Here is a 15096-nt window from a genome sequence, read left to right on the forward strand (position 1 = left end):
CTGAAGTAGAGCAGGAGGGTGACCATATTTCACATTTGGTCAGTTACAGATAATTGGCAACATGAATCCAGGCGCCCATCCTCAAACTGTACTGGTTGTTTAAATTCTCTTTTCTGCAGCTGCAGAACATTTATAGGACACAGTTGCTCAGAATATAGATTTAATTGTTGTCATTATCTCTAACCAGCCTCCATGTTAATATCAGTGTGGCTACATTCATTACTGACAGCTGTATAAGGACTGTGAAGAGCAGTGGGACCTCCAGGTCCATCAGTAAACTGTTAAACAGGGACGTTATCGAGCACTGATGCATCATGTGTTTTAATTCATTAATGTTAACTTGGCACCTCTGTTTGTTATTCCTCAGGGCCAATGTTTTGTTACACAAACCTTTTAATGTTTTTTTTATTTTACTTTCTATTGGAGATTGACTAGGAAGTCTACCTATGCAAATTCCAAGAGCAGCCACCTTAGAAAGCACTGAACTGCTTTCACAGCTATAACTGTTTAGAAAGTTATTCAGATTTCATTTAGCAAATACGGCAAAGTTTGAGTTCTACAAAATTTGCTCAGCCATCAATAAAGAAATAAGTTTCAGCCACACTAAACTAATGGTGGAGACTGGATTGACAAAAACTAGTCTGCAATAACAGCAGAGAGAGGGGTGTGTTTGGCCTTGTTGAGAGCAGTACAGAATTATTACATCAATAAGAACTTAAATGGGTCAACAGCCAAAATAAAGTAAAACCCACACTTGACCACTTTGTGTTCTGTTTTCTTTTTTCAGGTTTCAGATAGTGCCACAGTAATGGATGATAAGTGCACAATGGAAGCTGAAAGAGGGATGTTTGAAATTACTGATATGATTCTGATGAGTACGCATCCTCTAAGTGCTTTCTGCTTTCTCCTTTTATACTTGATTGTAAGGTTGCACTGGGTTAATATGCTTTGACTGGCAGTGGACTGAAACTTATAGGAATGTACTTCAACACAGTATTTCAACACTACATAATTTTTTGCTTAATCCTCCCCATTCTATTTCTGATCCTGCTTCTAAAAAATGGGATAAAGGCCCGGACTCCACCTAATGAATCCAGTGACATCATGACTGGTTTTTGTTTTGGTTATTTCTACGTGGGAAAGTAACTGTAATGATGTGGATTGTTGTTTTTCTCCTTCCTCCCTCCAGTGTGTTATATGAGTGGAAGGAGCGACTAAAGCAGGGCTGTCACCTCATCCAGACCACACCCTCTGGTCGTCCAGCCAATATCAGCGGCAATTCCGCTCAACGTATCTATGTCACATACCGCCGGGCGGCTGAGAGCCAGCCACATGCTGCCCTGGCTGTCACTGACATCTGTATCATCATCCCAAGCAAGGGAGAGACACCGCCCCACACCTTCTGTAAGGTGGAGAAGAACCTCAACAGCAGCATGGTGAGAGAGATAGCAGTGTATGGAAATCCTGTTGAATACATATCTTCATTCCAGTTTTTCATTGAATTATTAAAAACTGCATTTTACATTTTGTCTGGTTAGGTGAAATCCAGGTATTTATAACATCTACAATCCATCCATCCCCCTATCTTCTGCTTATTTGGCTCTAGTCTCAGTGGCAGAAGGCTACGCAGGGAATTCCAGACATTCCTCTTTCCAGGAACATCTTCAGGCTTCTTTTGGGGTATCCAATAATGCTCCCAGGCCAGATGGCATCTGTTATACCTTTAGTAAGATCTGGGCCTACCTGGGAGGTTTCCTCCTGGTTGGACCTGCTTGTTAAGCCTCCAGAAGAAGTTGCCCAGGAAACATCCTTAATTTAGGACCACAGGTTTCATGTGTTCGAAAATTAAATGGGTGTCTTCCTAGAACCACAGTGTGCAAAAAGGACAAATTTGTCAAGAGGACAGGTGTAAAGGCCAATTTATTGGATACAGGTAACCAATGTTCATACATTTGTCTTATCAATTCATGATGTTGTTGAAAATGAAGGACATGAGTAGCTGAGTTAGAGTGTGCAGTTTGAAGTTAAATAGGCCCAAAAATTCTTTAGTCTTCATTACGGAGTGACATGTATAATGTTGGGAATGTACAGTAATAAAATACAGGACATTGATGGAAGTGTCTTTTTTAAACAACTTCATGACATTTAAATTTCAACCGGTTGTTAGATATTCTTTCGTCTGAAGTCTTGAATCCTCAAGTCCACTGCCTCAGTAGTTGTGAATTGTTCTTTCCACCAATAGAAAATTAGAGTTCACATGAACAAATGCTGAAAGATTTAGCTGCCACACGTTCTTCTGTGGCAGCACGGCAGCATAGTGGTTAGCACTGTTGCCCCACAACAAAAAGCCGCAGGTTTGGTTCTCCAGCCTGGGCCCTTTCTGTGCAGACTTTGCATGTTCTACTGTGCCTGTGTGGGTTTCCTCCCACCATCCAAAGACATGCATGTTTAGGTGACCTGTCCAGTGTGAGCTGGGATTGGTTCCAGCACCCCTGCAAACCCGAATGGATAAGTGGATAAGATGAATGAATGTTCTTCTGTTACTCTAATATGGAGTAATTATGTAAAAATCTCAGTGTGGCACTGAGCTGAATTTCTATGTGTTTCTTTAGTGCAGGACTGATAATGTTAAATTAGCTCTAGGTCACCTGTTTATTCTTCTCCTCAGTTGATTATGGTATTTTTCAGTAGTTACAAGGGAGATTTTGGCCCTTAGGTGAGCTACTTGAACTGTTTCGTGCATCTAATTACGGCAAAATATGTAAAACTATTATGTGTTGCTGCTGCAATGCAGAAGACTACATGTATTTATGCTGTTTTGGTTTTGTTTCTTTTTAAAAAGGGAAGTAGAATCCACTGATCATCCCTTGCTTTGTTTTCTAAGCACCCAGAATTTGTGTTCCTCAGGAATATTTCTGTCTTTTTCCACTTCTCTGTCATATTCTCCCAATGTCTTTTTGCTTCCCTCTCTCTGTCTCTCTCTTCCACCGAACAACACACACACACACACACACTATATAGTTAAATACTGTAAAAGGTTTATTCTGTGTCATCTTCAGTCTAAATTTGGAATTTCACAAACCAGATCACTCTCCTGGGGAGCTGTGCACATGTCTTAAAACCGCTACAAGAGGAGCGTTAGTCTGACAGGAAATTCAGTGTTAATATATTTTCAAAAGACACTTGTGGTGTATGAAGAAGAGGGCAACGATTTTGAACTTAAATCTGGATTTATCCATACTAATTTTATGCAGGAGCTGCAAAGATAATTTTTTATATTTCAGTCCTGCTCCAGGATCGTACTTCAGCTCGATTTCATGTGACTTTTGGTGCTGGGACCCGTGTGTCTATGACTGCATGATTGGATTCCTGAGTCCTTAGACTTTTGGCTTGGATGATTGTCTAAACTTTTGGACATGTACTACACGTTTGCACTGTATTTTCCATTTTGATAATTGATTGTGGATGATGATTTTTAAAGGGGCTCTGTGTAAGTTTTGCTTTTGCTACGCAGCTAATGTTAACATTAACAGTTGTTTACCACTTTAGAGGAGACTCAACATGAAACTTCACTTCACAACAACGTCTCCAGAGGTGGAAGGTAACACATGCTAAATTGTCCAGACTGTCTCTTTTAATAATATTTTTAGCTAACCAGCTGGCTCTGGGCCGTCTTGTCACCTTCCAATTGCGAATCATTATAGCCTCCAATCTGCCTTGAAGATATAGTTTCAGTAATAATGGTTACAATGGTGAGTGAAGTTGAATGACAACTACCAGCACATGCTACTGGCAAGAAACCAAGCTTGTCGGCAAAGAAAACATATAGCCCCTTTCAATTGAAACTGTAAATTGCAGTACCAACATCACTGGTTCGGATTAAGCTGCTATTGCTGTTCTCACTTGTCTCCACTGTCTCTCTGTTTCTCTCTTAAAATCTTGTCAGATATCTACTGTTTAACTTAAATAAAAGGAACAATGCCCCCAGAACATTTAGAAATAAAAATAATTGGTACCGTGCAATGATATAGTTGAAACCAGAATCAAATTTGAAATGTAAACCTCATTATGTGTAAAATCAATCCAATCACCATTCCATCAGTGTCTGCTTAAGCATTGCATCCAAAGACACACAATAAAAAGCTTTTCCTTTTCCGGGTCGTGGGGGTTGTTAATCATGTCTTACATTTTGACACATCCTTAAATGCATCATTAAGGATATTTTCGAACAATCTGTGCCTCCTGATAACAAATGCTTCACTGGCAACATCTCCGTCCTCCGTCCAACAAAATCAGTCATAGCAACATTTCACAAACAAATTTTAATATCATTAGCAAGTCAGCTCACCTTATCATGCTACTCTCATTGACCTGAATAAAAACAGACATGTACTATGTAACATCACTGACACATTGAGAAGAAAAGACGTCCAGCTGGAGGTAAGTGTAGCTTGTATGGTTCTCTTGGAAAATCCTACTGGCTCCACTTCCAGCTGGGAAAGAAATTCAGCCTTGGGTTGATCTACTGGGACTATAGTCAAAGAAATGACAAACCTGGATTTATTTATTTATGTATTTATTTTTTGATACTCCACAAGGTGGCCAGGTTTTAAGATGGTTGTCCCCATAGCTACTCTGTCTGTGATCATCTGTTATTTCTCTTTGCAGACAAAGAAAAGGGTTTCTTCAATCGAAAAACGTACTGACGTTTCACCTGAGCTACTGCACTATGTCAATGCAATTACTCTTGTTTACAGAGCCCAAGGAAATTTTGTCTAAAGGCCTGCTTTGGAATCTGCTCCGTAATGTGTTATACAGTTAAAAGCAGAACCATAGCACCTGAATAAAAATAATCACTTCATGATGCTGAGAGTTTCTGCTGAGTCTTCAGCAGAATTGAAAAAATGTAAAAGCACTTGAATGATCTTTTCAAAATATTGCCCCAACTTGTTAGTGGAGGTCAAAGTATATTATCATTACGTCAGGCTGTTCATGGAGTAACTGGAGTATTGGTCCAGATTTGATGGATGTTTATGCATTTTGTTCCTTACAGCTCGAAAAGGACAAAGTGACTAACTGTCCTCATTGTGCTCTTGTTTTCAGTGGGGCTCTTCAGTCTACCTATGCTATAAGAAGTCTGTGGCCAAAACCAACGCAATAGCCTACAAAGCAGGTAATACTCCTAATCCCATAACTGCCATGCACTCACTTACTACTTAATGCAATGGTGATGTCTCCCTCCTGCTTCTGCTGAAACATGACACCAAATACTATGTAGTCAGTAAATGCTCTATCAGTTCTTCCTTTGACTCACGGCCTTCTTGAATAGTCGGAGAATCAGGGTAATTTCAGATATGCAGTCTTTAGTCAGTCAGTAAATTTAGCATGATAAATATTTATTTTATTGAACTTATTTACCCGTTTTTGTCAGTAAGCTTCTGCCAGAGGGAAGTCTGCTGCAGTTGCAGGTTCAGGCTTGTTGAAGCATGTTGATGCCTCAGATTTGGAGTGATGGGGTAAGCCTCTGCACACCAATATTCCCCCACTTCAGAAGGTTTAAATGGCTGCCATTCCCAGTATGAAATCTTAATAATAAATAGAATTCTCTGTTAAGTTCATCTGACTTTTAAGTCCCAAAAGGTCTAACAAAAGATTGTCTTTCTCTGACACTAACACTGTTGGCTTAGTGCAATTGTGTTTGGCAAAGACTCAGATCTGCTCATAGGTGTAATTTATGGGGAGGTGAGTGGGTTGCAACCCACCCGATAATCCAAACCACCCACAGCACCCCCCCAATATAATAGCTTAATGATTGATAATGAATGTTAAGTTTTATAAACACGCTGTGGTAGATTCTCTCAATTTAACATGGTTTGTCTAGCTCAGATCTATGCGTCTCAACCCCCTTAATTACCAACTTTGAACTGCTGGCTGATGTTTTGATGTAAATGTCTCTAAAATGCAGCATAAGAGTTCATATCTTTTTTTTTTTTTATTAATGCTACAGATGAGTCAGCATAAAGAAATAATTATTAATTTTCAACGTCAAAGTCCATGTACAAAAAAAAGAATAAAAAAAGTCAAAGTCACATTAAGCTTTGAGTTTTTGATTTGCTGAAAAATCCAGAACAGGTTTGGTTTGTTTTGTTGGCGGGCACGTGGTTTTCATTTTGGGAATGAAATGACAAAAGTCAACAAGCATGTATTGCTGTCGAGCTGTGACTACAGGACAGGAAGTCTAAAGACCTGCTGAAGTTAAACTCTTACTCCAATCTCACAGCTGTACAACAAAGACTTTCACAGGTGTTGATTCAAAAAGTTGTAGTTTGTGGTGCTGTTGTACTGTAATGAGACACTGATTGGCTGTGACATCACCAACTGGAGCAAATAGGAATGTAGAGATATGACTCTAGAAGTCACTAAAGATGGTGGATGAGAATACAAATATGTTCTCTCCACAACTTAGTCTACTTACTACTCATGCCTCATACACTCTCACTCCCTTCTCCATCATGAACAAACTTCTCAGACCAAGTGACAACACTTCCAATTCCTTTATATTGGACAAATGTTTATCCTTTGTTTCATTCTTTGAAGTAAAAATCAACACTGTACACAGTAGCCTGAGTACCTCCCCTGCCATATCCACCCACCTTCCTCTTTCCCCCCATTACTACTTGCCCCATCTCATTCCTCCCCCATGTCCCCAATGGAACTCCACACAGAGGTATGAGAAACTCCACTGATGTACTGGATCTATTTCCACCCACACTTGTCACGGACTGTCTCCCAAATCTTTTCCACACTAATCACAGACATCATTAACTCCTCCCTCAACTCTGGTTCGTTCCCTCAAATCCTCAAACTGGCTACTGTCACACTCATTCTCAAAAAACCTGGATTCAATCCTGACATTTTGACATATTTTCAGCCCAACTCCAATCACCCATTTCTGTCAAAAATACTTTGTGTTGGTTCCTCCCAAATCAAAGCCTTCTTCATTTCTAGAAATCTGTTTGAGACATTTCAATCCAGTTTTCATTCACAACACAGCACAGTCCTCCTTAAAGTCACCAAAGACCTCCTTCTATCCTGAGACTCTGGCCACCTCAACATACTCATCCTCCTCAACCTCCCCACGGCTTTAAATTCCATCCACTAAAACACTCTCCTCTCCTGCCTTTTATATCGCTGGCACTACACTCTCTTAAATCCAGGCTAGACTATTTCAGTAGCACTTTCCATGGCATGTCATCCAAAGTCCTCAACAAACTCCAGTTTATCCAGAGCTGTGCTGTCTCCTCACACAGACCTGCTCCTGTGAGCAAATCACCACTGTCCTAAAAAGCCTCCACTAACTACATGTTCCACAAGAGATCCAATTCAAAATCCTCTACCTCACTCACAAGCCCTTCATGACCAAGCCACGTCCAATCTCACCAACATACTCCACCACCACACTCCCCTCTAACCCTCCCGCACTTTCTGCTCCTCTGATGCCAACCCCCTGACACTTCCTCCCGGGACCAAACACTGGATTTGGGAAGATAGATCCATGACTGTACTAATCTGTCCACTTTCAAAACCCAACTCAAAACTCACCTGTTCAGGACTGCTTTTAATTTGGGGTTGTGTAATTGTGTGCAATGTCATATGTTTGATTACTGTGCATTTTAGGGTTTTATATATTTTATTTCTTATATTTTAATTTAATGCTTCATTTTACTGCTTTCTTGTTTTTCCATTTTGTGTCTTTGAGCGTTGTTAGAAGCGCTATATAATTTAAATGTATTATAGTGATTATTATGGTGTATGTGAATGGATGGAAAGAGCAGTAAATGTTCTAGCAGAACAGTCAGACTCAATTAATCTTACCTAACTTTCTTCATATGTATATTAACAGAATTAATTGTCAAGCTGGAGACAAATCAGGGCTTTTTGCAGCCGATTTTCTGGTAGTATCAAGTCTTATGCCATGAAGTCAGAAGCATATACGCTTCTGTGGACTCGGAAGAGTTATGACACAACAGTTTCTTTTTATGTCTTCAGTGGGACCATAATGAAGCCATTCCCATAATGATTAATTGTGTCAGATTATTTTTAGTAAAGATAGAGTCAACTAAGAAATGTATGTCAAGTATACATATGTCAACTTGTCAAGATTTAAGGGATGAACCATGGACAGGTTGAACTTTTGGGACTACATAGGCACCAGGTTTTTCTAATTAATTTTATTATTATTTTTTTCTTTTTTCAATTTTTTCTAAAAACTACTTGTTAGTGTATACTCACAGTGACTAATCACCCAAAGGTCTGATGACCAAACAGATTTTTTTTTTTTTATTACAAAGCTGTTGGCTCAATGAAATTGTTCAGTATCACTGTCAGTATGGCAAACTGAACATCATTCTAAGTACGTAGAGGTCAAAGAATGTTTTACATCTATATTGAGTCTTAATTGGTAATCACATCTCTCTAAATGGAGTCTTCGATGTATTTGTTCTATATATCTATATAGGTTTATTCAGCAGATATCCAGAGGAAGACTATGAATCATTCCCACTTCCAGAGTCTGTCCCTCTCTTCTGCCTCCCCATGGGGGCAACAATTGAGTGCTGGCCAGCAAACACCAAGTACTCCCTCCCTGTTTTTTCCACCTTTGTCCTCACTGGAGCCTCAGGAGAGAAGGTAAGAAGGGCTCACTACTCTACTCCACTCTGTCTCTTTCTCTCTGTATTGTATCTAAGAGGCAGTTATACACCAACAGACTCTAACTGCCATCCACGCAGCTGACTTGACCACAACGGGGAATGAGAAAGCCACAATGCTCAACATGCCAGAGGGGAAAGTGGGTCAGCCATGCATGTTGCTATTGTCTGTTGAAAATCTCCATTTCCACATTGAGAAGAGGTTCATGAAAACACACCGATCCTCCCAAACAATGCACAAGCACCATTAACATAAGGATTACCTTGGGCATGTAATTTCTTAGTAAAGTGTCACGTCAATACCTGGATATGTGATGGCATGTAATGACCTCAGAATGTCTGCTATCTGATCAGCTATGTCTTGAACTCATGCCATGTGATTTTTAGTCAGTGAAATAGATAATAAGTCTGAGGAGGACAGATCATTCATTTACCATGACAAATTGACAAAACTGAATTGTTGCAGATTTTGATGCAGTGATACAGTAAGTGTCACAACAGTTATTATTAGTCAGTAGTTAATATTTTTCTCAAAGCACCGACACACACCTGTTACCCATCCTGCACAATGCTGCACAACCAGAAAAACCATAATTCTACTTCTCTGGGATGGCAGAGTGATCTTGAGCCTTGATACAAGTTTTAAAATACATTAAGGGTCTAAAATACATTAAGTGTAAGAGCTTACACTCTAAGTGGAGCAACAGCCTGAGGATGATGCATGATGGACCTGTTCTATCAGTTTGCAAGGCAGCAAACAGCTCATTTTCTCGACTGCGTGTGTGTGCGCTCTGAAAGGGTATGTAATGACATCTATCGCTGCTCTTGTATATTTCCTCAGGGATAACGGAAAGGCAAAGTTGGGGATCAATATCAATGCTTGTATTAGAAAACTCGTGCACATTAAAACACCTGTGTGTAGCTGCAGATTCTGTTGGAAAAAGAGTAAAACACATTCTTTATATGTACCTTTATGTTCTCAAACATGAAAATCTGCTGCATTTGCTTTAGGGCTGAAACAGTTCCTCAAATAATTCGAGTACCTCGATTACAAAAAATGATTAAGGAATTTCCTCTGCCTCAAGGAATCATTTAATTTTTATAGAGCCTGGTATTTCGCCCGGACTACAGGTGGAGTCCTGTAGTCTACAACAAATGCCCAAAAGTTTTTAGTTTTTAGAAGCTGCTGAACAGAACAACTGAGCCTTTAAGACTAGAGAAGTGGATACAGGCAGTAAGATGAGAGGCGCTGTCGTTGGCTGGTTTATGGTTTTATCATTTAACCTAATAGCGATAAAGACCAAGTCCTGCATTAGGGTTAGGGTTAGGCGACATACACACTACTACATCATAGTCTGAAAATAGCTTTTTATAACCCAAACGTTTCCAATCATTATGGGGTTAATATGTAGTTGGTTGTTAGTGATGTCGCCTCACAGTCAGAAGTGTGTGGTTCGATTCCCGATAGGGGGACCTGAACATGTCTAAGTCAATTGGTTAATTGGAAACGAGTGACGGACTGGGCTACTAGACCAGAGAGTGCACCCCCCAGAGACAAGACCAGACCAGACCAGACTACACCAGAGACTGGACCCCCCAGAGATTAGACCGGACCACTGTTGAGAGTAGACACTAGACCAGAGACACTGAACCCCCTCTCCAGAGACAGGACCCCTGCAGAGAGTAGAGACTAGACCAGACGAGACACTGGACACCCCAGAGACGGAGACGAGACCAGTCTGTTTAGAAACCAGCTGCTCTTCAACAAGGCCAGTGAGGGGTCAGTAGCAGTCATTGGTGCCAAGACTTCCACGGTCCATTGCTGTTGAGTCAAGTTTGTGTGTTCGCTTGTGTGTGTTTCTTTGGGTGAGTTTGGAGGGCTTGCTGTCTTCCATGGAGGGTATTCTAACACACAGGCAACATAATTGTTTCTGTCCTTACGAGACCTCTGTAATACATGTGACAGTAACCTTAATGTCAACATGCACAAGATAACAAGATAACAAGATAACTTACGGATATTGAAACCCACTTTTTGATTTCTAAGAATGAATCTATTATGGCCCCTATCAGTTACATAATGGTAATCAGCTGGTCACATTCAAGATTTATTTTTAAAATGATCGCAAACAAATTACTTAAACCTATAAACTCAAAATGTTCTTGGTTATTGGACTGCTGGTCTGGGCTCACGACTATGAGTGGTGGGGTCTTTGCTTTTCGAACCCCAAGGCCGAGGAAAAGTGAACCTGTTGAGATAAGAGAAAAGCCATTATTCGTCATTATCTTAAAGCATTTTCATTTCAGAAAACTTTAATGACTGTTTTTTTTTTCTTTATATTTTATTTATTAAATTAATTTGCTTGCTTTGGAGACCTTTTTGTAGCACTATACTCACTTTATCTCTGTTTATTGATGTTCCCATTTATTTAAGTGCAGTGAAATGCAGATGTGAATTCAGAGCATGGCACAAATATTTTTGACTCTCTGCTCATCTTCATTATTAATTTGACCAGGTCATGAAGCTCTCATTTCAGTGACTTGAGAATAGGAGTTTGTGTAAAGGTTTGAATAAGTTGAAGCAGATGGAAGCTTTTGTGGTTAAGGTTGGTGTCTTCTGCATGGTAATTCATACATACATAAGTAAATGCCTTTGTGTCAAAGACTGTAAATAAAAGTGCGCCAAGACTCTGGGTCAGTAAAGTGAAGTCAACGCTGAAGAGCTTTAAACCTTCATTCTATCTAGTGACCATCAGGGGACGACTCCACTGGCTGTAACAAGATGTTACATTGCAGTGCAGTGAATGGGAAAACGTATCACGATTTATTATTATTGTAGCTCAGTTAACGCTTTTGTTCAAGTTTCAAGTCTTCTTGATAACAACACAAATAATGGGGTTCATTTTTTAAACAATTGTCCCATTTTGAGCAAAACAGACCATAAAGCATAGTATGTATTAGGTGGAATGGCTACTGTGTGATTGACAAACTGTACCACGCAATCAGGATAGAGTACAGGAAAAAATTTAAATCCACAACTCATCCCTCCTCAACCCTTCTGATCCAAATAAAAGATTTCTATGCCTTTATTTCAACTGGCAGCAAGCAGGGAAGGAGACAGACAGAGAGAGAGAAAGGTGAATGACCTGCAGCATAGGTCTATGACCAGAGTTGACTGTGGGACACTTGATTACATGGCATGTGCTCTAACCACCACTGCCGCCTCGAATGGTTCACAAGAAGCTGTTCTTGTCTGGTAGTTCCTTTATGGCCAGGGTGGATATTTTTCTTATAAGTAATGTTCTCTGACATAGAGAGTGTGTGCCTGTTAATTCTGGCCAGTTATTGTCTCTGTGAAAGGTGCATTTAAAAAAGTAAACTTGCATAGTTCGACTTCTGGCTAATTCCAAGTGCTTCCTAATATGAAAAACCAACATTTAGAGGTGTCTAACTTTTTGTAAGCAGGATTTATCTTGTGTAGTTACTGTATGGAATCTTAGACTGTGCTGACTGTGCGACCCATAAATCTCCTCTTTCAGGTGTATGGTGCTGCCATTCAGTTCTACGAGCCCTTCCCCCAGGAGTGTCTGACCGACCAGCAGCTCTCCCAGCTGGGCCTCCTGAACCTGGATCCACACAAACCCTCTCCCTCCAATGCTACTGCTGTGGCAGCCACCGCCAACAGCAGTACCGCTGCCAGCCCCAACTCTGTCCACACCAATAAGTGTATTTGTCTGCTCTCCCACTGGCCCTTCTTTGATGTTTTCCGCAAGTTCCTCACATTCCTCTACCGCTACTCCATCTCGGGCCCTCATGTCTTGCCCATTGAGAAGTGAGTCCTTTGTTTTCAGACAAAAGTAAATTCTTCATCCAGTAAAATTAAATGAATAAATCCAGAATGGAGGGAAAAAAGAAAGACAAAACAACAGTCGAGAAGCATGTCACACATCCTGAGTCAGACCCCAGGATGAAAGGTTCATAAAGACTGATTACGATTCATTTAATTAGATTCTTAGAAAAAAGCCGGTTCCAATTGGAAACCCCTTTCTCCTAATTACCATTTATTCTACTGAGCAACATTTGTGAGATGCAGTTGCACTCATCCATTCTTTCAAGTGTGTTGAAATAACTTCACAGGCTGTGATTATACTAGCAACAAAATAAAGTTTGCACATGGATAAGCTTAGTATTTGGGACTTGTCCACTAGTTAACATAGTAGTAACTTGTGACTTTTTGGATACTTTCCCAGCATAGGTTATTATGAGAACTTAATTCTGTGTAGTCTTAGTGTAGTACAATAGTGTCCATGCTATATCGTGATAATATGATTGTTTGAGCTTTTGATCCAGATTTTTGGTCCATTAACTGTTTTTGGATGTTTGTTCTTCACAGTCTTGGAGCCTTACACTTGATTATTTTTTAGGTTGACAGAAGTGCAACATTCTTGGTGTTGTTCTTACAAAATCATCTGATGGACTGAAAAAACAATAAAATTTATAGTTAAAATGGTTCCATCTGAGCTTGGAAGGCAGTTTTGGTTTTTCTCAAAATTTGGAACAGGTTATGTGCGACAGGAGATGAATGTTTTTTATGTTTTACTGCTGCTCATAATTTGTACCCTGCTGAAAGGGATTTTGTTGGTGGACAAGTCAGCCACACACTGTTGTTATTTTAGGCCTCACATCCCCCTGTTTGTTGTTCTTCTAGGCACATCTCTCACTTCATGCACAAAGTTCCCTTCCCTTCCTCTCAGAGACCTCGGATCCTTGTGCAGGTAAGATTGGTTCATTGAACTTTAACTTGTGTATATTAGAACTGGCTGAGCATCATCTTTCTTTTTTCTTCTTTTTTATTTTGGCCGGTTTTATCCCACTGCCCAACTTTTCTGCAGCTATCCCCTCACGACAGCCTGATGTTGAGCCAGCCGGTGTCTTCTCCATTGCCACTCAGGTGAGTCTCTGCATTTTGTCCTTGTGAAAAGGATGTTGCATGTTCTCTGAAGCTCCAGAATACCTTTCAAATGTGCAACCTTCCTCATCTGTTTGCAGTGGTGGTCGGTTTTCCACCCTTCTCCAAAACCTTGGACCAGAGAACGCCGTCACCCTGTTGGTGTTTGCTGTCACTGAACATAAGATCCTGGTCCACTCATTACGACCAGCCGTACTGACCAGTGTCACTGAGGCACTGGTGTCTGTAAGTTTCCACATTTACTGTACAGAGTGATTTCATATCTCCCTGACACTCTTCATGCTAGTGTCCCGCTCTGTGCTTTTGTAATGTGTTTTCCAGTTAAGTTGTTCATTTCTCTTCAAGTTGAATACGCTGAGAGTGATTGGATGTCATACATTCTATTGGGCAAAGTTGTGAAGAAGTGTTTTTCAGTTGCCTTAGCAACATCAGGATATGGTTATTTTTTTATTAGATTTGCACAATTAAATATATAATGAACGCAACCTGCCTGATAATGAGGTAGTGTTATTGAGGGTTGACACTGTCTGAAATGCAAATCTCCATGCAGAGAACTGAGATCTACAAATTATTTTTCACTTCTCAAATAACAAACTGAGATGTGTAAATTAAAGTTTAAAGCTGTAAATGTTCAAAAATATATTCACACATAAATTGAATGTATTTTTTTTTATATGTTCAAGTTATTTCTGTGTTTAATTATTAGTTTTCTAATCAGTTTTCTAATCAGGCTTTAATATTTGTGGAAGCCATATTCTTATTTACAAATGACAAAGTTAAACATGAACAATTAGTTCACAGAAATAATACTGAGACAAATCTACTTCCATAAGTTGTCCACAGTATGACACTAACACAAATAAACCAGCAGTCAATCACATACTTGTGACATGGAAGTTCACTTAAAGTTCTTCATCTCACCTTCATTCTCATCTTCAGATGATTTTCCCGTTCCACTGGCCGTGCCCATATATTCCTCTCTGCCCCCTGGCGTTGGCTGACGTGCTGAGCGCCCCCTGTCCATTTATCGTAGGAGTGGACTCTCGCTATTTTGACCTCTATGACCCCCCGCCAGATGTGAGCTGTGTGGACTTGGACACCAACACCATCTTCCAGTGAGCGCAACACCAAAAATCCTCGGGTAGCTTCAGTTATTTAGGCCAGCTGTTTGTCTTCACTGCTCTGTCGGCTTCTCATGATGAATATTGTATGCATTTTATGAGGGGTTGACTGTAGTGCAGTGAGCTGAAAATATAACGTTCATCACTTCCAGCTAAAAGCTCAACAGCGTTTCCTTTGCTGCATATTTGTTCCAGACTATGCTACTGCCAGGTCATGAGTTCTAAGTTTAGACACCAGCTTCTGGTCCTGGGTTGGGGTTGATGTAAAAAAAAAAAAAAAAAAAAAAGATAGCTTACA

The 15096-nt window shown here is 40.1% G+C and overlaps 1 protein-coding gene across 2 annotated transcripts in view; it reads left to right on the forward strand.

Moving 5' to 3' along the window:
• The window catches only part of LOC115040663 (C-myc promoter-binding protein-like), a 65581-nt gene that overhangs the window by 15575 nt on the left and 34910 nt on the right, over positions 1-15096 (forward strand). For both annotated transcript variants that reach the window (XM_029497564.1, XM_029497565.1), the window contains exons 3-10: positions 1190-1436; positions 5104-5173; positions 8519-8688; positions 12248-12540; positions 13417-13483; positions 13601-13659; positions 13758-13902; positions 14617-14792. In XM_029497564.1, the coding sequence (XP_029353424.1) occupies positions 1190-1436; positions 5104-5173; positions 8519-8688; positions 12248-12540; positions 13417-13483; positions 13601-13659; positions 13758-13902; positions 14617-14792 (1227 nt within the window). The remainder of the gene's footprint in view (positions 1-1189; positions 1437-5103; positions 5174-8518; positions 8689-12247; positions 12541-13416; positions 13484-13600; positions 13660-13757; positions 13903-14616; positions 14793-15096) is intronic.

Source organism: Echeneis naucrates, chromosome 3 (genome assembly GCF_900963305.1).
Source record: "Echeneis naucrates chromosome 3, fEcheNa1.1, whole genome shotgun sequence".
NCBI lineage: Eukaryota > Metazoa > Chordata > Actinopteri > Carangiformes > Echeneidae > Echeneis > Echeneis naucrates.